The sequence below is a fragment of the Linepithema humile genome, chromosome 5 (assembly GCF_040581485.1).
Source record: "Linepithema humile isolate Giens D197 chromosome 5, Lhum_UNIL_v1.0, whole genome shotgun sequence".
NCBI lineage: Eukaryota > Metazoa > Arthropoda > Insecta > Hymenoptera > Formicidae > Linepithema > Linepithema humile.
In genome coordinates, this window is record NC_090132.1 from 18112546 (window position 1) to 18139755 (window position 27210).

General features: G+C 35.9%; 1 protein-coding gene across 9 annotated transcripts in view; it reads right to left on the reverse strand.

Annotated features, from left to right (window-relative positions):
- The window catches only part of nolo (no long nerve cord), a 171521-nt gene that overhangs the window by 36822 nt on the left and 107489 nt on the right, over positions 1 to 27210 (reverse strand). For all 9 annotated transcript variants that reach the window (XM_012362213.2, XM_067354674.1, XM_067354672.1 and 6 more), the window contains 2 exons: positions 19288 to 19340; positions 17195 to 17294 (listed from right to left, as the gene is read on the reverse strand). In XM_012362213.2, coding sequence (XP_012217636.2) covers positions 17195 to 17294; positions 19288 to 19340 — 153 coding nt within the window. The remainder of the gene's footprint in view (positions 1 to 17194; positions 17295 to 19287; positions 19341 to 27210) is intronic.

Below are 27210 nucleotides of genomic sequence, written 5' to 3' on the forward strand. Positions count from 1 at the left end.
AGCCGATTACAAAATCCCGTTCACTGCGAGAGCGATACTCATGATACTTCTCGCGCGATACCATAGCAACAATTTATTTTATCGTTAAACTGATAATATGAGGATAAACACGATAGAGATATCGCACAGATAATATACATATCTCTCTTTCAATTTTATGTAAGTTTGAAAAGACTCGTTTCCTCCAGAGATTTTGATATTCAGATAACACAGGGAAGCCCATAGTTCATAGCATGTTTGAAACTATATTCGCTTCGATATCTTTTCCGCTTATTTTCACGAGAATTCAGTAAAAAAGATATAAAAAATCTTAAGAATTATCGCAATCCACATTAGCAATCTTTACAATTGTTATTTTTAATAATTAACTAATTATTTTCTTTATTTCGTATATTTGCTAGTGTACAACATATCTACATATTTCGTTGAAAAAAAAAAAAAAAAAAAACAGTGTACAGCGTCGCATTTATTGCATATGTTTATTTGCATCTACGTATGTTGTCAGAACTCAAGAATGTACAGACCGTTGCGTGCGGTTATACAAATTTCATTATCCGATTTCTGATGTTTACAATGTACCAATTTACCGACGCGCCGATAAACCGTATATAAATCGAACGCGGCATTCCGCCTGTTTGCTATGTGAAGTCAGTGTTTGGTAATTCCAATAGTTCATGAATATGTATTAAATTATATTTACCTGAATTTTTCTGATTCTACCCAACGTATAAAACTTGCGTGGAAGCGGTAGCAGGTGCACGTGCCGTGTTATTTGTCGCATGCGATCGTTCGTGTATTTCCGTTGATATTATAGTCTGTGAAAGCCGCACGAGGAATATTAAAATAACTCATAAATGTTTAATCGAGCCGTTGATTGTTTTAACCGGTATTTATCACGCTTAGGTATATATGGCAATCGAAGGTTCAACAAGCACGCGATTATTAGCTTATTCATATTTCCGATATCCAATGCAGAACGACATTAGATAGATAACATCAAAATTGAATATGAGTACACTTTTTAAAGAGCCATGAAACGGTTGCTTCATACATGATTATTTTTCGTTCAATTTTGCGTTAATAAAATGTTATGTTGACCGCCGGAAAATTCACAAATACTTTGCCAAACGCTTTGAATTATTCCTCGTTACTGATGCGAATATAAACTGTTCCACTGAAGAGTTGTTTAGTTCGACATAAAACATTTTATAAAGTTAAATTATGAGTGTATATAACAAAATTTTTGTTTTTAGTATTCAATTTTCCAAGAAAATTAAATGTTAAAATTGCTTTAAAATGAGAAAATTTCGATTAACAATATATTAATAACAATTTTTTCTTTCGAATTTGTAAAACCATCAACTGGAAAGAAGAATACATGAGATTGACATAGAAAATTAAAAAAATCGTGTTGATTTTTCCTTGCCATCAAATGATGAATCCAATATTGCATAAATTTTTGCGTCTCTCATTTATTCTAATTAAAATTCAGTCGTTTAAATGCTGTTACATACATATTGCAATTCTCGTTGCATCGGTGTTCAATTATTCTGTAGAAGCGTATATACGTATGTGGAAGTGCGTATCAATTTTAATTTACCGATGCCCATTTATTTGGCCATAATAATAAATGTTTATTGCATTAAAGATAAACCGGATCATTAATAATTCAAACGATGGATCCTGCATGCACTTAGTAACGAAGCTATTATATATATTTATACTTAAATATATGATGATTAAATATAGCGATTTGTCAATCTTCATAAAGAATAAATTCTCGACATTAAAAAATTTCGTTCAGTTTCCGATTTAAATAATTTGTTCGGGACTATCACTAATAGTGCGTGAATTTGTTTGTAACAGACGCTCAACAGCGCATTTGATGCACCGCCGGCAAGTGCACGCTTGGCCGTTCCGCTCATTTACGGCGACGCCTGGACTTTGAAAGAAGTCTATTCGTCGTGTTCCGTTAAAATAGCTCGTGAATAGTTTCTCATTGAGGCCATTTCACCGTGAAAATAAAGGGACGAAACCCGGGAATGCAACCATAGTGTACCGTCACGACGCGAGATATACTTCGAAGGAGGAACATGAACGAGCCCATTTTCTTCATCTTTCTGCGAAGTGACGTTCCCTTGTGGACGGAATAAAGAAAAACACAACGGTACCTCTTTCCGCTGCGTCGACAGTTACGATAACACACCGGCCTTTTTCCCTGGTAAAGATTCCGGTAAGGACGAGAAAGCACCGGAAGTATAGAGGCTCGAAGAGGTCGCGAGCGAAATGCTTGCGAAAATAACATTCTGAAACGTGTCTAGGACGCGAGGTTGTTCTCTATTCCAAGGGGAGTACTATTTTACAGGACAATTCGCACGTTGAAGCACAATGGCGTTTAATTAAAGGTGCGCTCATTTATCAAATATAATGTTAAATCGTTAAAAGATAACAGAGAGAAAAATAAAAAGATACAAGATTTGTTTTGAAATTCAACATAATATTCATAATAAGAATCTAATGCACTTTTAAACTTGCATATTTTTACACATTGATTTTTCCTTTATACAAATGTATGTATGTATTACAACATATATACACTTCTTTCAAACAACAAAAAAATGCAGAAGAAAATGTTTCAATAATATAAACGAGAATATTTCATTTTGCCTATCACTAATGTTCGATAAAAATCGTTGAGAGAAAAAATACAATTTTTCTATCAAAAGTATTCTAATCAAGCTTGACACTTTGTGCTGTTTTTCATTAATTCGGTTTCACACGGCACGTTTCACTTTAAGTCTTTCCAGTCAACGAAACATCGATCGGATTCGCGGACCAACGTCCCGTGAAATTTTATTTCGCGACGTATCGCACAACGCCAGTTCGAGCGTTTCTGCGTGTGCCAATCGTTACCGGAATCGGGCCAGAGGGAGGGTAGCCCGATTCGAGCGGAGCTGCACACGGTGCCCTAATGCGGAGGGGAGCGAAGAGGAGAAAGAGAAACAGCGTAGGTAGCTGGCACGTTTCTCGATTATCCGTATTTACGGAAATTCCGTGCACGTTACGCCCGATAACTTTCGTAACGGATTACTCGACGAAAGTTTCACACCGCGCGCGCGCGCGGGCGCGCGCGCGGGCGGAAACTTACCCCCGATAAACTACACCGCGCGAATCGTCAATGCAGTCAAATGGAGCCCGAGGCGCGCCGCCTCTTCAAACAGGGAGCAAGCCACGTTTGCGAATCCCATGATCACACCCAATCGTCTACACCTGTCATTCTGAATTCTGTCTCTCGCGAGGACGATTTAATCGAATGCTTTACACGCATGAAAAAGTAGACAGCACAATACACAATTCACGATTCTAAATATAGCGGTGAAGATGTGTGTAGAAACTTAACGTTGGCACAATAGTTATATATTGAGCAGTTGATTCTTTTCCAGTGCAAAATATAGTAATTACTTGTACAATTTGCGATTTCTTCGACTTAAGAAACTCTATATTTGACATTGAAGTAAAATATGCAATATAAATCTATAAATCGTTATCATTTTTATGACCTGGAAATATGGAGCGGAAATTTAAGAAAGAATTGATTAGATAACGAGAAAACACATTTATAGCATCGTGTAATTTCATCGAATGAGATTCCACTATCGATCAGAATTTAATAGTCCGCCTTTTTACGTTTCCGATATTACGTACCAAGTGGTACCTCCGCATACGGTACTCAAACGGGATACCCTCAAATAATTCATTCCAAATCGAATCATCCGAGATTATTGCGAAATATAGCTAATTATTTATTGTCATAACGTATCTACGGCATCTTCAGTAAGAAAGAATTCTAATATTGTCCGGATATAAATAATTTCTTCTTCGGATATAAATAATTCTTTCTTCGCGAAACGCTTTTATTCTATTTCACGAATTTTTACCGACCTGCACTTAAAATGGTGTCAGCGTAAAAATATCTCCAAATTGCGAAGTAAACATAGCAAGTACACAAATACTTGAGTTCCTGCAGTTCTAAGTTTTAATCGAATTAGACATATTTTTTCTCCCCCTCTTACGATGGCGCTCGTTCAATGAAATAATCATGATAGCCCTTGCGATAAGTCTCTTAAATAAGTAGGATGATCGCATATAAGTTGACAATTCTGCGGACACACAAAGATTTTACTCTTTTAATCAATAAAACCCAAATTTCACTTGATTCATCTATTTCTGTAAGCATTCAGTAGCGTAAACACATTTAACCTCATTCTGAATCGCGTCGTAATAGTTCCGCTGAATGTAATCTGATTTTGTTCAAGATTCTTCCCTATCTTTCACCGGCTGAATGAACCCGCAATCTAGGGCCAAACACTCGCGAGAAACTCACATAATTGCGCTGTTGTCCATTTATTTGTATTTACCATTAATACTACGTTACCATTGTCTGAACTAAACAATACATCCTACAAATTGCAATCTTATTTTAAGCAATTTCATTTAAAGATAACATTTGGAATTTTTAAGCCATGTAAATTATATATAATTTTTAATATAAATGAAATTCTTTCTGTTTATAAATCATTAGCACATGATCGAAAAAGGCAATAAATACTTATTTTTCATATAAATAAATCTACTTGATAGTTGCGGCCGATATTGAATTGCAGCTTCGTTAGCGATACCACTCACTCGGTGGATTTAGGGATTAACCACGGTATATAGCTGTAACGTGACGATGTGTAACTCTGGTACTAACCGCGTAGTAATCACCCACGGTTTCGTCAAATTTGCCCTGATTTTGCGTGATCCTCTTCGTTAGATGCCGGTCTCGGATAGCCTTTCGTGATGTGATCGCTACATAACGCACATGGACTCGCCGTACGCACTGACATGCGTACACGTCTATCGGCCGTAAATGTGATTATCAGCGCGGAATGTAACTTCCCTTTGTTGACACGAGCTAAAAGTGCACCGAATTTTGTCACAGATATCGATTTTTTTCGTATCACTTCCGCACTCACGCATGTAAAAAGCGTTGAGAATATTATCTCGCATTCCACTAAGATTAAATTGCGTGTCCTTTGAAACCGAGCTCTACTGACACAGTCACGACAAATTTAAAAATTCATCATATGCTATATATATATATAGTTATTTTCTCTTAAAAATATTACTTTTATAAGTTATATAATTAGAAAATCAAAATCTATAATAATGAGTTGCACTAAAAAATATATTAAACTGCAAAATTTAATTGATTTATTAATAAAAAATCGAATTGTAAAATATAGTGTATAAATATGTGTGCATTTATAAACATATATTATCACAATTATCATTAAATTACATAGATATACGCTGATATGCATATAATAATTAAAGTTTCAATCTCTTATTTGATCTCTTATTCGAAATAAAATTGAAATCTGCACTATTCATACGATAGCTAACATTTCAACTTTATCCGACGTGAAATTTACATGAAATTTTAATCTCATTTAAATAAATTGAATTGAATAATTGATAGTTTAATTGAATAACTGATAGTTATATAAATGAAATTAATGTTTCATACTTTGATAAATTTCTTATATCATTTGTGATAAGTATATTTTATGTTTCCACACAAGGTCGACTTACATATGTTCATTGTATTACGACATTACCACACGTAATCAAAACAGAAGCACACGCAGTTTAATCTAAACATGCACTACAATTTACAATTCGAATTTACAATGCGTTAACCATTACACGGTTGCACTAATTAGTCTAGCCGATCCCGCATCGAATTTGACCCAGTTTCGTGCACAGGTTGTCATTATCCACTGACAGTATATGACCTTCCAATGTGCATCCAATACACGCACGCGTATTGTACTGTTCTTCGACAAGCGGAAACGTGGCATACTGCACGTGGATAACGGAATGCATTTCCGCAATTGTATTTTTAGTGACAGAATTAGCGCACAAATATAAAAACATAACATTTTTATATATTTTATACATTTTAATATATTCTCTTTTTAAATTTTATTAACTGCCAAAAATATTCTTACTTTTCACGTTTTTTAAAAAAAAAGTCCTTGATTGAAAATAGCATCTTAAATTTCATGGAATCTTAAATTGAGAACTTCAACATCAAGTTACATTTCCAAATGCTTTAACTATTTTTAGTATTCAATCGAACGATATTGCATATAACAACGTATGCGCAATAACTAAGTGTACAATATTATAAATATATTATTTAACTTTTAGGATAAGACCAGCATCGAAAAATCGAATCAACAGTACATGTAAAGCTTGAGTCAGCGTTTGGAAATATATTTTATTCAGACAGCTGTCAACATACAGAAATATTTATTAATATGACATCACTTTTCTGGTTTCTAAACTAGTTTCTACTCTAGTTTCTGTATGTCGACAGCTGTCTGAACAAATTATGTCTTATATTTTCAATTTTCTTAAAACTTAGAAAAGTGACGTCATATTAAAAACTCAAGCATTCAACTTATTTAGACTTAAATAGAAGTTTAAATTGCACTTTGTCATGTTGATCTTATTGGGATCGTACTTAAACGATCACAAAGTGGAGCGCAATGTCGTCCACTGTGCGGTCATCGTATTACGTATAAAGTTAGCGTCGCCTGATCTCTGAAACCGTACGCGACTACATTGACGGCTTAATTAACACTCGACCGCCATGGAAAGTTTAATTTTGAGCCAGGAATTAACAAATGTAATTTGCTAAATATAAAGAAAGAGCAATACTTATGATGTTGCATAACTGCGTGTTCGGAATTCTTGAAAATCGAAATAGACACAACAGAAGATATGTTATCCGATCGAAGTGAAATTTTAATGGCGATTTCCCAACGCCTGACAATAGTTTTCGTGAACTCAAAAAATTCGCATTTCCTACAGTTGTATTTTTCTCTCCAACTTGCTGTACACAGGACGCTCACCCCCTCAAATCGCGAACACAGCGGATTTGGCAACGATTTCGTATCGAAGCGGAGCACGGCGACGACGCCGCGACCCGAATATTTACGCCAGTTCGGGCATTACATTCTTATCACCCTTCATCTTACGTAGAATGCAGTTTCGTCCCTTTATCGTCCCTTTTCATGTAACTGTCATTATCATTAGCAGACGTCCCGCGTATAGATAGTCTGTCTTGTTCACGTGTCTATCTCGTATTTGTTACAATACGCGCGCGTCTGGCATTTTTCACAAAATAAAAAAATACTAGACATCATGACTGATCGGTTTTGTTTGAGCGATTTGCTTCCGTTAGATTTATTTATGCAACGAATACATCTATATCCATCAATTACGAATATATACATCTCGGGATTTTTTTTGTTTTTGATGTGTTCGGATTTAAACGGATTTGATATTCTAATATCCCGAACAGATGTCCGGCTCAAGCGACCGGACACACGCATCGCTGTAACACAGCGACAGTTTACCTAACGCATTTTTATTGATAACGCATGCTCGCCGATTGCGATTTTTAATCGACTACGGGTATAAACAATCTGATAATTTGGCTATAATATCGTATATTGTCAAGAGCGGTCATTGATTATCAATAGAAGCTTAGTGACAAAATGTGTGCTAATTGGCTTAATAAAATGATCGGCGAGATGTAAATGGAATGTTGACACGATCACGTCGTTTATTGTGACTGGTTGCGCGGATCAATATGTTTATCGTAGTTTATTATTATCGACAGCCCGGCTCCAAGTTCGCCCCACGTCATTATAATAAAGCCGGTAAATATTGTCACTATGAAACGATTGGCGAATAAATTATTCGTGCGTTAATGCCCGATACTAAAATCCGACATGTATCGCGCGCAATAAATGAATTATTACGGATTATGGGAGGGTTTATATGCTTTTACACGCCGAGGATCTTACAAAATATTTTGAAAGGTGCCATGTGTCATTTTTACGATTAAAAAACACACGAAACATGCTTAACATGTAAGGTACGTAAAAACAGAATTATTTCGCGAATAAACGTATAAATCGCGCGAGTTTATTCTTGTTGTTTTTGCGAGAGATTTGCGACTGCCTTCGTGCGAGCATTGAGGTTTCGAGCAAATACACACAGAGATTACATTGTATTCTGCTCATGGAAATTTGTCTCTACAATATGGTTACGTGGAACGCTATGAAACAGCCTTTGATAATTTATTTCGCGTTGTTATACAAAACGCCGTTAAATGCTATTAATTAAATGTAATTCCTAACCGTTGCAAATTACAATTGAAGATTTTGGAACACCCGTTCGCGATTCATAGAATCTTGCAACAATAGAAAATCCTTCCAAGCAGTTGCAAATAAACTGTACTCTAGTTCATTGCATAAACAATAAATTCAAATGCAAATTTGTAAGAATAACATAAAATACGTAAATGTAATTAAATTATAAAATATATCAGAAATGTAATATACGTATATATAAATCCAAATTAATTTTACGGTTTGCTTAAATATTTATATGTTCAAGAAATTTGAAAAATAAATAATTGCTCGACTGATTTTAAAAGATTGTTCGACATTTTTGTTCGACAGGTAGATTTTAATATTTCCCGATTTTTACGATATTTTAAACTCGTTAATAGAATATTTAAAATCGTTAAACTTGATTGATTTAGCTAAAGAATCAATGCATGTAAATTATTCTTAAATTCTAAAGTGTGATCGGAGTAACATGATTACATTCATTGATTCATTATAAAAATAATTCCACATAATCATATCCTGGATTATGTTAGATACTTAAAAAAATTTCCATTCTCTTAGCCCTGTCTTTATTTATATTTGTTTGTTGACAAGCATTAACATTTGTTGAATTATTCCACGGCTGGCGAATTTTAATTAAAGTTTGATTTTATTAGTCTTTTTCTACTCTTAAAAACTCAAAACCCTAAATTAATTTTAATCATCTCAAAGGCCGTTTTATCGACCAGGCAGCGCAAACTTCTCGTCGCGTTATCGCGACGCGATGCCGACGGTGGCGGAATTTTCGTCTCGCTTCCGCAAATGAATTTCCTCTGTTTTCGTCGCCAGTAAAACGTAGGATACAACCTCGGTGAAATACACACTGTACCATTACGAGTGTTAACAGAGCGCGCCGAGGGGACTGTAGCAGCGAGACAAAGAGAGGCGGACGGAGACCGACAATGTAAAAGGTGGAAAGAGGATGACAGTTGGAAGACTGGAATCTGGATTCAGTGCACGCCTCTCCGTTTCGTTATGCTAATGGTGTTGTGTTCCCTTTTCTTCGCTCATTTCACTCGTCGTGATTCCTCCCGACCGCCGCCGGGCTAGCTGTTGGTGTAATTCGCGTAACTGGCCCCGAGCTGACGAACTTCCTTCAGAACATTTCGTTCGTTTGCATTGAACATTTTTTTCGTTCGCGGTCAGCCGAGATATCTAAATATATGCGCGCAAAGACAGCCAGATTACTGACGAGAAAAACTTCACTCGGGATAGCGAGGTTCGTTTTTGCCATGTGTCTTTCATACATTTCTATGAATAATTCCTTTGAAACCATTTCGAGTTAATTCAAATGCATCGTGTGTGAAATTCGTGAATTTTGTACCATTTTCAATTTTGAAAACTCTTTTTGGCATTAGCAGCACTTTAAAATATTTGCGCTAATGTGATAATAAATAATCTTTTTTTTTCATCGAGTCATTCGTATAAATTTGTAAGATAGTTACAAATTTCGATGTCAAGTAGTGTACAATAATTTTTTATAACTTTCAAAAAAAAAAAAGATTAAAAACAAACTCACTTAATGAAAAAATCTCTTTGAAATGTCATATGTCCAATAAACCATAGACGCAAAATGGAATAGTATAACAATTTGGTCAAGATTTTTGCGAAACCGACTGTCCAGCAGAATAAACGCGTCAATTTGTTAATTTGTTAATTATCTCGGGATATGTCATCTCTCATAGCGAAATCGTTATTTTTCCTCGAATTGTCAGGTCGCGTAACCGCATATAGTGAATTACACGTTGCGACCCTAAAAGGGAACCATTTGGTCGTGCCATATGCTTGTCGCAACGACGCATGCATCACAAACTGCAGCGAATGGCGAGTGTCAGAATTGTCATGCCACTGGGACATGTCAGTCACATGTAATTCAATCCAATGTCGACTGTGTATCGTTCAACTTTTGAGTTTCGATAAATAAAACGCAACACACGGGAGTAACTAACGATGGTCTCGATATTTAGAGAAAGGCTTTGTGCGACAAATTAACGAGTTCAATATCAAAAACGTCCGAAAAAGCAAGTATCACTATTCCATGTTTGCTAATTTAGACAGGCTCGGCATTCGTTATTTAGTAAATTAAATTGCAATTAATACATGTATCATTATGTTTGCAGAAATATTCATTTATTTATCGCAATTAAAGAGAACACATATGACTGTAAAATTATATAAAAGTTTAATATAAAAAAAAAAAAATTATTTTTAATTAAACTAAGTTTATATATTACAAAATTTGAAAAGATTTTTCAGATCAAAATCTTTATTTTTTATGTTTTTAATTGAAACTTAATCTATATGAAAATATGACAGTTAGTGCGATCACGATACAAATCGGTTAATTGTCGTTGAGAACATTCACCACTGTCTGTCGTCGATAGTTTCTACAGTGGCCACTAGCTCGAGAATAATAATTCACGTAACTCCTGTCGTCCGCAATTACTTGCGCATCGTGGAATTGCAAGTAATGCATTATGCACGAGTCCGGCGCATTTAGCTTCGCAAGGAAGTTCCATTATTTATCTCGGCGACGCCGTAACAGGATTCATCATTGGCCTGCTTGCACTAAACGCGATATTAATAGCCTTGTAAAACTGCAGTTACAGAATGTCCAATAAAAGTTGCGCCGGCGCCGACTGCATGCATAAATATCTCTCAAACAATCCAAATATTTTGACGTAACTGCTCATCCATTTTTATTTTAATTAATATCTTAATAAAAGTATAAATTATATTTATTATTATATTTTAGAATGAAGAAGTCTCTCTCGAAGTTTTTATTGCGAAACAAATCGCACTTGGAAAACACGTATACTATCTTTAATTATAAATATATTAAAATCTGTAATTAATTTAGATAAATAATGTTAGTAGATTTTATTAGAAAATACAAGATGATGTTTTGTTTACAGAATATTAATGAATTCGAACCATATTTAAAATTTTTAATGTGCAAATAATTTGAAACATTTGTGTTATTTCTACATAGTGTACTTCTAATATCTTTCTTTTGGATTTTAGAAAAGATTTTGAATAAACCCGGGATTCTGCCTCTCTCTGAATAAAAAAAAAGAGATAAAGGAAATAATACGCTGTTCCCGGGAATATATTACAAATATATGCAGTAATGTACCTATTATGCGTTAATCCGGGTTTTCGTTTCCACAAAAATCTCACGATAGCATAACGAGTCTCAGCGCGACGCAGCTCACGCTAAATGCGACATTAATATCTCTGTAATATCTCTGATAATATCTCTGTAAAGTTACGATTACAGTGATTCTAATAAAAGTTACAACGTTATCGTTTCCGCGCGTTGCATGTTACGTGGTTTTACCGGCTATATTATGCCATATGCACACAAGCGCAACGCGCGCGCGTTAAACCATCGCGAAATCTGGTTCGAATGCAGCCGCACATCTACATGCATATCGCGAGTAAATCATGGCTCTGATTTCCGGTTTATTCACTTTTCCCTTTTATCGTGAATCACGATTTGTTCATGTTATCATTATTGCGAATTATCAGTTGCGATTTGATAGCATTTTTCGTGAACATTATTATATTTCACATTGATATCGATAATAGATATAGTAAGAGTGCGCAAGATTTGATCATTTTTCTCTTGGAATTTTTTTGTGTATACGTTGTGTTACACTTTTGCATATTATTTAATTTCACTTCATGTTCATTGAAATACAATTTCTATGCAGTGGATGTTGGACGGTATAATAGAGGCTTCCATTATAAAACTTATGGCTATAAAATATTTATATGCCTTTTTCAGAATATTCCACTGAGAATAATATTATTTTGTTTTCCTATGCGCATATGTATCCGTATAAATTCTATGAACAAAAGATAGCCTGATTATCTTTCACGAGTATTTCCAAGTAATTCGTTTATTATATATCCACTAAAAATAGCAGAATTTCAAGAAAAATAAAACTTAGGGGATAAATTGTGCAAGTAATTTAATATCCTGTCCGTGGAAAATAATTTTTGACGATCGCTCATTACGCCTCTCCTATTTATACTTTCCGCATATAACCATAAAAATTTTGCTAAAGTTTCTTTGATCATTCACTTGTTACTAAAAAGTCTCGTTATATAATATCATATCTCCCATTATATGTGAACGCGGAAAAAACGGTTTAATCTTTTTCTTATTTAACGGCGCACAAAAGAAGAGAGGGTAATTAATGTGGAATATACACGCGATGTAATTTTCGCTTCATTATAAGTGTAAAATTAATTAAGTCATGCCAAAAACTGCAATCCAATGGTAATTATGTTGCATGAGTGAAAATTTACAACATTTATTACACGTGCAGAACAGAACATTGAACATACAAATGGAATAATTGTGAATACGGCGCTCTTTACGAAGAACTGTATCTTTAAATCCACATTTGTATGCACGCTCGCGTGTACACATGGCGCTTTTTTTATTGCCGTACGCAGAGAGAAAATGAAAGAAGCGGTGAGAAATGTAGTAAGGGTTGAGGTAAAGGAAAGGAATTTCGCGGACGTAAATTCCTTCCAGTTGGATTTTAACTTGAAATTTACAACGTTCCGTCGTTAAATTATTGTCCCCGGCCTCTCCCGAAGGACCGCCCGTTAAGCAAAGCCCTCTGAGTCGAGGACAATTAATATTTGCTGTGGTAACTTTCGATTACTTTGAAAATACCTTGGAAAAGACTTGTTCCGTGACGAAATCTATCAATTTCCCAATCGTCTAATAAATCACAATCATGATTTGCGGACGATCGATTTAAAAGTTTTACCTTGCCTATCTATCTACGATAAAGTACCAGATACATGCAGATTGCTCGCGGTCGTCGCACGATCATGCACAAATGATGGTCCAAGTTTAAAGTACGCGAGAGATTTATAATACAACTGCATTATTTCTAAATATTTCTGTAAAAAATTTTATTTTTATTTTCAATAAAAGTTGATCGATACTTTTACATTTAAAAAACTGCGTGCATAAAAAATAAAAAAATCTGTTTTTTTTTTAAATGACATTATTAGATGTAAAAATTTTATGCACACAAAATTTTTCGACACCAATACATTTTAAGCTTCATAAAGAATTCATGTCAATTTTTCACGTAATTTTGCATACTTTTTTTTCAATATAATATTAGTAATCTCTTTTGTTCTATGCTTTTTCAAAGATTTCTACGTTTTTCGCGCGGAAAATTGTTACTGCGCGTCGGGTAATAATAAATCAAATCTTTTTCGATAGCAATAGCTGCAAGGTACCGATAATATCAGAATTGTCAGGATCACGGTCGGTCATTTATACAGAGGGTCGCGCGCTATTGACCAATCATGGTTGTCGATTGGATGTGACATCATAAAAAGCACAGAAGCGAACCAGCACTTATGGCTCACGGAAAATTGTCCATCAGCCTGAATGAGAGATGCCACGGACGGAACAAAATCCATGTCATTTTGACGCATAAGAAAATGCAACTGACCTTAGGAAAAATGTCAGAAGAAATCTCATTCCTGCAATATAATAAATCGGATTTATTCACGGAGAAAAGGATGACGATATTAAAAACAAGATAATTAAAGTTCCTTTGCTCCTCTCAGTCATAAGGTTTACATTGTTGATGTTATTAGTGATCATTACAAAGCAGACAAGAGAAAAATATATCCGTAAACGGGTAGTGTTTGCAAAAGCTTCGTTATTACAGCGTATACATGCTGCAGAAAATCCAGAAGGCAAGTATACAGAGCATAAGAAAATTACGAGGCTATCATATTTCGTACGAATAATCTTCCATAATAATGGAAGATTAATGCAGCAAGTCAGAAATATATCGCGAAGTATGCTCAAACCTCTCGCCGGTCGTGATCGTGCGAATGGAATATTTGACAAGCCGGGAATTTGCGTTTTTCTTCTCGCCGCGCGTCATTTTCGCAACCGCGTTAAAATCCGGAGAAGCGAATTTGTCACCAAGTTTATCCCACATACGCATCGCAAAATACATTCATGATTATGCAATATATATATATATACGTGTGATAAATATGCACATAATGATGTGATGTGGTCACACCGTAGACTTTATATAATTGTGGCTATTAGCATACATGTGTCATAATTTTTTTTTTAAATTGCTGTATTATTGTTGCCAAAATTAACACGGTGCACAATATTTTTTATTTGTCGCCATTGTTGTAAGTATTAATAAAACAAAGCCGAATAAAGGGAGAGGAAGAAAGAACAGTAATTTATACATTTGCCGGCGATATAACTTACTGCGGTCCTGGCTACAGTAATACCATTGCACATTACCCGGCAAACGTAAGTTTGTGAGGAAAGTTTAGTCCACTGCCGTCGACGGGGAACAATAAAACGTTTCGGTCCGGTTAAGTGAAAAATATGACGCGTTACGTATGCAGACGGGGTAGTGCGAAAAAAGGTGAGAAAAAGTAAAATATTTCGCTAAGATCGACGCTAGGGCTTTGTGACGAGACGAGACCACCGATACCGTGTTCCGTACCGTGTGTGCGTGTGTGCGTGTGTGCGCGCACGTACACAAGCACAGTGGAATGTAGGTACTTGCCCCGCAAGAGAATGCCGGTGAACATTGCCCCGCGGGCAAAATGTCACGTCGCGTCTGTCGCGTGGCCGCTCGGTGACAAAGGCGTCCCCACCTGGGATCTACGGTGCTTAGCACCTTCACGATTTTACGGGAATTTGGGATACGATCTCTCGAGAGATTCGCGCTGTTATGCTGAGCGAGTCGGCTAACGACGTCAATCTGGGTCAAGCGATATCGCATTAAACGTGTTAATCGGCCTGAAAAGTAGCGAGCGTGATAACGTTCGTTGATGCTACTAATTATTGTGCACAGTGATGAGATTAAAAATATTTCTTTTTTAGAAGAAATTGTATGAAAAACCTCATTTTTATTATAATGTGCAAAGTAATATATTTTAATGGAATTTTAATATATAAATACGATTTTAAATAATTTGCTCGAGTAAATTAAATGTGCAAATATTCTAATTAATATTTTTATTTTCATGATAGTAAGATTGAAAATGAATTTAACACACATACATATTATCGGACCGCTGTTCTTGTAATGGCTGATTGATATGTGTGGCAGAAACTGATACATAGAACTGCAGTATCGTCAAATGCACTCGCGAAAAGAAGTGTTGCTGCGCCATCACGTCATTCTGATCACATAAAATGAAACCATTGCTATCTCTGATCGATTTTAACGTCAGCCACGATCGACGTGTAATTTATTTGAAATTTCGAATGATATGAAAAGAGTTCGTCACATAGCTAAAATTAAATAGATTTAGTATCAAAGAATTAATATCAAATGATGGTACTTTTTGATCACAACTTTGCCTTGTTAATTCAGATCAAAATAGAAAGCAATTTATATTGAAAACTAAGTATGTATAGAAACAATTATACTTCATATTAAAAAATACTGAATAAAGAAACGAAAGCAAGAAATGCGCGTAATTATTTACAATACACTTCAGAGTTGACATGCTAATTATGAAAAAAAAAAACCGATATTATTTGCATATATCGCAGTATGATTAAACGATTCAAAACACGTGTAACTTAATGAGTTGGCAATAATTACTCGTCAAACTTCTTGATACGAATTATCATTTCGATTCTCGTGATTTATATCAATGCTAAAAAATAATACGTCACTAATAATAGCGCATTTCAATCGAGTAGAAAATACCAAATTGGATGACGTCGATCAGGCAAATCGCACGTCAAAGTGAGATTGTTTAACACGTAGCCGCATTCTCCCTGAAACCTGCCCTAGATACGAATGTAGGACAGGTCACCTGCATCCCGTCGGGGTATCCCGGATAACTGCAGAGCGTGCGCGTATTGGCCGCGGTGCAGAACGTGCTCACACACGAGAAACGCTGTTATGCGCCAATATCGAATTTATCATGTATCCAATTTACATCTCAGTTGATATAATATTGATGCAGGCGCATCGACAAATTACGAACGCAGATTGAAATATTTAAGAACGATTTGCAACAATAAACGTCATTTAATCCGCAATCGCTGCGACCGTTTGCATTATTACTCATTATTGTTGCAGATGCATCATGCCCGCGCGATATTTCGTAATCACTAGTGCGTATCGCGATAAGCGTAAAATAGCAATGTCACTGTTAAATGTAATACGATTAAATGCTTGATTAATATGCAAGAACGGTTAAGGCTATAAATTACACACATTTAAATGTGTATTTCTACCTATAGAGATGCGCGATTATATAGAGATGTTATTTCAACTTCTCGATAAAGATATTTCTATCGGATAAGAAAATTCGTAGATAAAAGTTGACTCGCTAAGCTGCATCTTATATATCGGCGTAATGAAAAATCAATTGTGCCGTCGTAAACTGGTGATATTCACTTTAAATATGCTAATGCATAACGACTATCATCATTCTACGATGTTTCTTTCTCAAATTGCTTTTATCAATACCTCTCATTTTTAAAAAATAAAGAAAGTGTCGCCTTTTATTAACTCGTTATAAAAAAAATACATAAAATTTGCAGATAAAATATTTTTTATTATTAATAAAAGACGAATTTTGATAAAATTAAATGCTACAAAATTAAACTAAATTGAGCGAGAAGGAGTTAATTCACTAACCGCTGTTTTGACGACGAGTTAGTATTCTAGAGTTAATTTGTTGTTTCAGTTAATTTAACTAAAATATTGATAAATTTTATTATATCAAAGGGATAGAGACAACAGGGATGAAGTTATTTTGAGAATGATATTTGCGTCACTATTTAAAATGTCAGATGAGACGCTATAAGTACTTAAGCGATTGGGGTGGATATTTATGAAAACACTCACCTCAGGATTGCAAATTTTATACTTGGTAGTCCAGACTCTCCCTTTACACGGTTTACGCCTGCATCGACGCTGCTGCCGTGAGATTCCGCCACCGCACGTCCTGTAAAACAAGGGAGAATTTATCAACAAATTAAATACAATGACTTTGAGCTGTGTTTTCGAATGTCTTTCCCAGGCACGCTTATCCAATAAACTTTTCATAATCAAGGCACGCTGAAATCGTCAAGAGTTTAATTACATTGCATCACCGCGCGTCGGCGCGACGCGATTAGTTAATTCAATTTACTACTTCACGCTAATTTCATGAGCGATCTTTATTCGCTGAAAATTGCGTTACTCTTCAACAAGTATAAGTTGGTCCCGCTCGAGAGTGGTGTGAAATACATTCGCCAGCAAAATGAAAGTGTCATTTATGACGTAAAGTGTTCTTGCTAATTATATCTATACGTAAATTGAATTTTTCTACTTAAACAACTTTAAATATCTCTATAAAATTCTGTTAAATTCGAACTCGCGAGATTTTATTACGGCCAAAATTAAGTATGACTCGGTTGAATTGAATTATAACTCACGACTGTAATTTTATTCCAGTTTTATATGTTTGATAATGTGTGGAAATTGAAAAAAATGACCTGTAAATATCTGTAAAATTGCTCCATTATACTATTTCTTCCGTAAACAAACAACACTCGTTCTGAAGTTTCAAATAGAACTATAATTCGTAAAAAGCAATTATGACGCCGCATCGAGTAATTTTTAGAAAGAGTGAGGTTAAGAAATAGAAAAAAAAAACGAAACGAATAAAGAATGATCGTAAAATATTTAAAAAAACGGACGCAAAGAAGATAAATAATTACATAAAAAGTATCGATGAAGTATTTTGTTTCGACTATGTCTATTATGTATGTTCATGGACACTTTTACTTGTTCACGTAAAAACGATTTATTATCACATTAGCTGATTATTATAGCAGTAATCATTATTAAGCACAATCGATCAGGATTTGGGCCAAATTTTGGAAAAGTTGATATCGATTACATTATTCGGATAGCAATTATCTGCCTTGAACAATAATTGACGCACAAACAATTAGTTGATTGGAACAATTATTACGACGCGGCATACGTTATATGCATACGCAGATTAATCTCAATTACGAAGCTTTATAATTACAAAGCCCTAATATTATATGTAAAAATAAATTTTTTAATTGCTCTTGTCGTGTAATAGAATAAATATAATGTACAATAAATCTATTCTCAATTGTCTAATATTATTGATTTTATAATTGATTTACTTGAAAGAGAATAGACAGTAATAGCTTTTTCTATTACAGCATTACTAAAATAGATAATAATGATTAATTACATCATTAATAATAATTATTATTACATATTTTGTTATTTTCACGATATCGCGCAAGTTATAATAGAGAAGAAAGCTCACGAAGATATTTGCAGGTGGCGTGGAAACATCAATAAGTAGAGTACTATAGATCACACAATAAGCTTTTCCGACCGAGTGCAGTTCGCAAGTTGTAAGTGTCATAAATTGCTACGTCTCGCAGTTCGAGCCACTTCCGTATAACTGAAAAACGAGCGAGGTGAGTCGAGAACAAACTTATTGCCGATGGTGGCCGCCAAAATGAGTTCCGGAACGCTTAACATTCTGGCTGTGCTACCGATGGGACTCAATATTAGAACCGCACGAAACAGGCGATGAGAAATCGTGGGTTTGGATCATGCCTTGCATGCAGAGGGCCGATCACCGTGAAGATGCCCTTTGTCATACGGCCACCAAACAATACGAGCGCAGCGAATATGCCATTCTTCGTGTATCGCGGAATTTCGTTCGTCGAAAATATCGACGATCTCTGTGTCGAAAAATAGGACCTTTTGTCCCGCATGTGTACGGATATATTATTAGAAATGCTTTATTAGTTCACGAACGAAATATTGAACAATGAAACGCGAACTCTTTTCATTTTTAATAAATATTTTTAACTCTAGTTAATAATAAAAAAAAAATTTAGTGGAACTGTGAGATTTGCAACGTTAAAGCAATATTCGCAGGTTAATAGTTAATGACTCACCTCGTGCATGGCGACCACTTCGACCATGGTGACCATTCTCCCCAGCCAGCACTCTGGAACGCAAAACGAAATGTTGGGTTAGCATTTGTCGTACATTGACAATACAAGTAGGTTAATGACTTTAACTATTACATGCTGTCAAAATTATAAAATTATAAAATTATTTTACATAGAATATGTCTTTTTATTGAAATTCCCAAGTTTCTCGTCCTTATTTTTACGTTTTATTTGCAGAATACATCAAGTCTTAGTGATTAGTACTCTCATTTCTACGTGACCTCAATTATCTCAATGACATTCAATGCATATTTAAAACGATTTTCCTCCGTAACGATGCTTTGTCGGAGAAGGAGGCATTATTCTGCCGACTTGAGTTGTTTCTCAACGCACTGCACCATTGCCCTCGTTGTAATTCCCTGTCCTCTATTGTCGTACTTTTATTTCGCCCATAAATGCGTCATCCGAGACTGCCAGCAATAATAAGCTTCTGTAATAGTGTTCCAGTGAAACATAAAACGCGTTTCAGACACTGTGACGCCTATGCGTATCGATCGTCTTATTCCGACCAATAAGTTCACGAATAAACGTGATAAAAATTTAACCAGAGTAGCACCCAGTTGTGGAAATTCTCAGCACGTTTCGGCGTCTAAACCGAGCAGATTTCAAAAATTCACTTTCACCTCGTGGGCTGAGAGCAGTCGTAGCAAATTCGTGTTCTGATATTTTATAGTAAACGATCAATGGTAAATGTGCGCCGACTTCGGCCTATCCAAAAAATCACGAAAATGGAACGCGTAAAACTAAAGAGAAGATCTCATTTTATTAACATATAATATTATAAACATATTTTTTTTATTTGACTACGTTTTCAGTCAAATTCTCACATTAAAAGTGAATTGTAAAAACCGAAATTAAAAAAAAAAAATATATATTTTTTGTTTTTGGAAACAAATTGAGAATATAAATAATAACACGTGGCTATTTAATGATAAAAAGAAACAAACGGCTGTAGTCACATCCTAAATATATTCACGTTTTTTTTTCACCATTTCCGCATTTGAGGCAGTTAAAATTCTCACATGCAAGATGCCTCGTAAACAGTTAAAAATGTTGGAATTTGCGAGAGAGTTATATCAGCTGCAGGTCGTTAAAGTACCACCTCTTGAAACGGCGTGCAAAATATTTCCCTTGATTTTGTCTCGATTGCTCTCACACTTTACCTAAAGTTTCTGATAATAAGCCGGCGCATCGGCTTCCCGCCGGGAAAAAGGATAACGATGGGGCAATTAATCCTTTTTATTCGAGAACTACCTTCGCTCGTTCTCTTCGCGTCGTACCAGCTCGTGTTACACACAGAAGGGCCGAGAGAGCATTTCGATGTGTTACGTTAACAGCTACCGGCACTTTCCATGAACTCCGCCGTAGAATTTATTTCCAAGCTGCTTCTTCTCGCTTCATCCGTTCACTTTTCTTCTACTGTCGCTTTCGTTACATTTACACTTCACATCTGCTTTCACGCACGCTTTTTAACACTGGACCGCAGCGAATAAGAGGCAAAAGGCAGAACGACGATACGAAAAGAGAGAAAAAGAGAGAGAAGGAGAGAGAGAGAGAATGATGTACAGGTGGCAACGAGGAAAACGTAGAATTGCTTTAGCGGAAAAAGCTAGAAAGCTTTTAACGTGATTCCGCCATCGGTTGTTTTATTCGGCATTCCGTCCGATGAATAATGTCGGCAAGTCGAACGAGCTACGATCGTCACAGGAAATTATTGGTGCATCGATCTTGTGGAGAGTCGGTTCGTTGTAGTATCGCCGTTTGCACGCTGCATGAATCATTTTCAAAATGCAAACCGTCGGCTATTATCCCGTTGATCTCTTCCGGTTCGCAGACACGGCGATTTCTATCTGCGATCAAATAGCTCTTATGTTGGGGCTGCAGCGAAGTAACAACGATCTCATAAAAGTAATTGCGTCATTTCTGCGTTGTTTTCTCTCGTAAAAAGTCATGAGTGTGCGACAAAATCGCGAATAAATCTCGAGAAAAAGACACGATTTTTAAGCACTTGCGTATTTAATAATTATAAATATATAAAAGATAACAGAAAGAGAGAAATAATATATATATCTGTTAGCAATAAAATACATAAATAAAAAAGAGATATAAATAAAAAATTAAATTAAATTAGATTCTAGAAGAAGTGTTATAAAATATATATCTATGGCCGAATAAATATATATAGAAATGCAAATAAATTCTCGTATATACTTCTGTACAGATTCATAAATTTCGCAAATATAAATATCTACGTGAGTGGAAAAATAGCCGTACCGATTCCGGCATTGTCTCGAAAGAGTGTCTGCAATGCGGTGTTTCGGTCGACGTTCCTGCAAATCCAAATGTCATCGCTATTTACGATGATATAATGATACATCAATATATACATTTATTTTTTCCGCGCGTCGCTTTGGTTTCTTTGTCAGTGAATATTTTTAGTAGATATCTGAACAATTTTAATTGCCTTAAATCAGTTTTCTTCTATTTTTATGCACATTTTATCCCAAAAATTAAGATTTAATATTATAAATTATTAAAATAAAAGAGATCTGTTAAAACTGACAGACAGATCTATGGAAATTAATAGAAACAGCTGCAATTATATGTATATATATATATGTATATATTAAAAGCAAAGAAACAAAATTGACACTTTATAAGACAAGTCAAATCTATTTCTATCAGAATAATTGGAACTATATAAACTGTCAAAAACTGTTAGAACTTTACTACAGCGAATGAAATGCACTTGATTTAAAATAATTATAGAATAGCAAGATTTCAAAATATACCGCAGTTTAATAAATGTACATGCTGTGGACTGTTCATTGTATTTTTTATTACAAACTAACTTCCTTTACTGACAAGCAACTTGCAGAGAAACTTCTTCAAAACAAAGAATAGCAAAAAACAAAGTATGAGTCGTGTTATATTATGTGTCAGTCATTAAAAGTCACTGAAGACACGAGTTACAGCATGGAATTAAATCCCGATGGGAGTTTAAATGATTATTCGGATTCAAATGCTCCCGCATCATCTGGAATTGCGATCTCTCGCAAATTGGCATCGCGGAGGAGAGGGAGCAGTGATAGCCCGATAGGCGATCTCTCATTCCGCAATGCGGGCTTTCGTCGTGCCCTATATAGGCACGGAACTGGCCCAGTCGCTGTACCACTCTAATTTGGCACTTTTATATTCCTATGGGAAGGTTGATCGGCTGGATAAATCTCGTCCAGAGACCAAGCTTTTATATACGGACTCATGTCCACACAAAGGACGTTCCTTCCGTAATTCCATTGGAGCCGGTGGTGATTATAGGCGCAGCGAAATATGTAAATTGAGCGTGAAAGCGAACGATGGCCGCAAACGCGGAATAAATGCAACGAGATGAAAAATGTTAATATCCATTATGCGGCTCTCAAATGTTGGCAGGAAAGTAATTTCGTTTTTTAACATTTTAAACTTGTGCAAAATAATTAAAAAATTGTTCGGTAATCGGCATTCGTTCTTTCTGCCGCTCCTCGGGATGTTAGCTGTGGATCATTATGGGTCGGTTGTTCCAAGTTTTTGATACATTTTACTTCTCACTTACCTAAAATAATTATCAGTAATCCTTACTCGGTGATTAGAATGCCGAGTAAGATTATCACTTGCTAATAACAATTTAATCTGTAGATAAACTTTATCAACAGATAGAACGACAATTACTGATATTTATTGATATTTATTTTAGGTAACAAGAAGATAAAGTCTACCAAAAAGTTGGAACAATCGGTCCTATTTGTTTCAAGACCAACAAACTGCCAGAACAGGATTTATCGCTTAAAATAAAATCGTCCAAATAAAACTTCTTAAATCAAAGTTGTCATATTCGTTGTTTTATTACCGTATCACTTCAAAACACATCGCAAATATTTTTCAAACAAGTTGCTGCATTTATACTTCTTTTAAACTCGTAAAGCATAATCGAACGAAAACACACTTTATCGGATGCCATGATTTCTCTCTTAAAGAGTTAGTTTTACATTATTGAATTGTCGAGTGTGCATTTTTCAGATAACGAATCATATATTTACAATAATCTCGTTAAATTATAATCATATAAATGAATAAAAAATAATGCCTAATCTTTAACTTTGATTCCAACTTCGAAAACAAAATCACTTTTCCAAACGTAACATATACATATGTAATAAAAAAGTTGAAAAAAAAGTGACATAAAAATAGGAAAAAAATAATGAGCTTTAAATCATCAAAACAATACCGCAGAAATGTACACTGTAATATAAACTTTACATAATACTATTAGTAAACTACCATCTGAATATGGCAAGAAGTGCATTTCTCTCTTCCGTGTTCTCTCACTCTAATCGCTGAGGGAATAAATCTCGACTGAAAACGCAAGTACTGTTCATCCTCAACGCCTCCTCCAGTTACACAAACATATTACACCCGGCTATGTAAATGCACATTCCGTATGTGCGTTGTACATTGGGTGGAAACAGAAGAGAGCAAAGAAAGTCAGACGGTTACGATTGAGGACGAGGAGGAGGGCGAAGGGAAAGGGGGGGTAGTGCGAAGGGGGGAGTTTGCTGCAGAGTAACAGGCTCACTATTCCCAATTCCCACCCAATCTAAAATCAATCTTAGTTCGTCCTCTTAGACGAACTGGAAGTGAGATTCTAAAGGGATCGGCGAAGAGAGAGGATAAGAGAGGGCGGATGGAGCGACGCGGGAAGAGGGAGGGGTGGACCGATCACTTTTAAGCAGCGTTGTGCAAGTCTGCATTATTCAAACTCTACCGCCGAACTAGGCGGCTTCGCGAGCACCCTCTAAGGAACACCCTTCTGTCTTACCCTAACGTCAGCCCTCCGTCTTCACGTTTCACCTCCTCTATCGTCATTTCATCCATTTTCGTTCCAGTGATCCGTGACATTCCGTCTTCGCGTCCTGATTTTTTTTTTTTCAACCGCAGTGGCGCAGCAACGCCACTTCCTTCGACAACTGTATTTGTATCTCGATATTTCATACCCGCAACAGCTATTTATTCCATCTTTATTCTCGGATTTATAGTTTGCTTCCAAAAGTCTACGTTTCTTTTCGTTCTGTTGCCGACTTAATGCGATTATAGTGTAATATTTTCCTTTCGCTAATATTATTTTTCACATTTTTGCTCATTTGCTTTCCCAGTCACATTTCCCAGTGACGTTCGATTTATACCACTCGGTCGAAATCAATATCAAGCGTCAGTAAACTCGTAGACCCTTCGGTAAAAAGAACTTTCCTCGTTAAGATTTCAGAGAGATATTCACGGATTTCGGCTGGGCGCTTTCGATTTTCTCAAAGTACATCCCTCGATATCGGTCAGCTTTTATGTCGCGCCACTTGCGACTCGTGCATTTGCAGTTTTCTCGTTGCAATTTCTGCGGCTCTGCCGGCAGAGCCTCTTGATTTTCTCAATTTCGGACGCTACGTAAACACCCGGAAACAACCGTAAACAGCCGTAAACCCGGCTGCGCTGCCGCTGCTACTGCTGCTTGCTTCACCAGTTTCTGCCCCCGTAATCCTCACGCGCGCTCTAGTCTCTTAATTTCCCTCGTCTTGAGCGTAAGGCAAACAAGGCCGCATGTATAAACTCGTTCATATGCGCGTATACAAGAGCATCGCATAATGAATGCCTCGACGCCTTTCGTGTCCATCATTTTATGCGAGGTGTTGGAGTGCATCGAGCTCGTTGCGTCTTGCGCAATGACGGTGCATGATGGTCGTTCGTGACTTTACCATGCTAGAGCAAGAGCAGCGTTTAAGCACGTACCCTCATCTAACTCTTCTTGAAAGCGAGGGTGGTTTAGTGTTAACTTAATAAGTTACAAAATTTTATACGCTTTTTGTCGAATTTTTAGAAATGAGGTGTTATTTCTCGAAATGCATAGCACGGTGTGTGTGTGTGTAATTATATTATATTTTTACATTTTTAAATTAATTGATTATGTTATTTTATATTTCATAAAAAATGCAGAAACTCTATGTAAAGATAAAATATAAATATTTTGTGCAGTATATATTAAAAAGTACGATAAATTATAAAATATAATAAACGAAACTAAAATGTAATACATGATTTTATCAAATACATTTTAGTAAACAGAATATCAAGTTTATAATTATTTTTAATGTGTTTTATAAAAAAAGTAGTTTTATTTTGCAAATGATTTTTCTGGTATCATGATTTGATGCAGTTTTTACGTAAAAATAACTTGTTCATTCAAAAAGAATTAACCTACATTTATTCCGGGTAGATGCAATAAAGTAAATGGAAGGATTTATAATATGGGCAGCAGCAGCGTGACAGCGGGTTAAATCGTAGATTTACTTATCATTATATTACGTCTATGTATAATACAGGAAGCGCCATTCCCGAAATGGATATATTTTCGGGATAAACCGATTCGCGCACGTATATCACTCTAAAGCTATTCTCAAGGTGAGATGTTTATGGTGGCAAATTATGATACATGGAGTTGCCATCGGATTCCGTAGTTTATATATTAACGTCGACAGATTTACGAAATGCACAATCACGGCCAAAAAGAGAGAAGAGTGGTATTAAAAGAACCGCGTAATAGGCTTAGAAAGACTGATGTCTTAAGTGGGATAAAGAAGTAAGCCGTCGAAATAAATCTCGTAGAGTTCCATTTCGAACACGGGCAAGAGTGCTGTATCTCGAAATGAGATGTTTTGCGGTATCTGTATAATATACTGTGCATGTGTGCGTAGCGGCGTTAATGAATCTCCACGTGCACAATAAAATGCGATATGAGATAGTAACTTCTCTTTTCAGAGACTACTATACTTAAAAGAGATTTATTCATCGCGTGAATCTATGTTTCACAATGAAGAAACCGACAACCGAGGAAGTAATTTTCATAACAATAATGTCCGCAGTATATACCCATCCGGCCCTACTGATAGACAAGTATAAAAAGGACAAAGGCTGCTTCTTCGTATACGTATTTCGTATGCTATTATGGATAATAACTTATTCATAAAAATCTCCATAACGGCGCTACAAGATGCAGTCACACCCACTTATTTTCTTCCACGTCGTAATTAATAGATGGTTGTCTCTTATTGAATCTTTCTTTTTTTTCATGAATAAAAGATATAATCATATTACATCCTTTAACATCACATAATATAAAAAAAAAAAAAAAAAAAACATTGCCCTTATCATTTTCACGATAAATATTTATCAAGTCACTTCAGCGCTTTGCATTAGACTTTTCTTGCCGGTATAGAGATAAAAATATCGAATGACGTGCTTTACCGCGCCTTATCGCGCGTTCTACTCGATAATCATAAAAGTTGCAAGACGTTCAGATCCGTCACGATGTTTTTAGTTAATCGATGCAACTCGCGCTGCATTCGTTAATAACTCTATCGAGTGTTTCCTTTTTTCGCGCGCAACAAGAGGCAATTGGAGAATGTAGACTGGATGATCGGACTTTTAAGTAGATTCCTCACTTTGCGCCTGCATTATTCAATCGCCTCTCCGGCGCCTCTACCGGCTTGTACTTTCGTTCCTCTGCCACATTCAGCCTCGAGATTCCATTCTCGCGTGCAGGTGTCAATTTGTTTCCTCCCTCGCTCCCCCCCTGCGCGTCTTCGCGCCCCGTTTCAACCTTCCCTTCGAACCCTTCCACGCTCCGAAATGCTTCTCCCGGACGCCGACGGGGGTGAAACATTAGACTCCCAAATTATTGAAAGCAACAGCGGGGGACAGTTTCTCTCTGTCACGCGCATCCTTTCGGTCACACCGTTTCACTCCGTCGGCCTTTATCCCCTCCGGAATTTAACGTCTCCATCC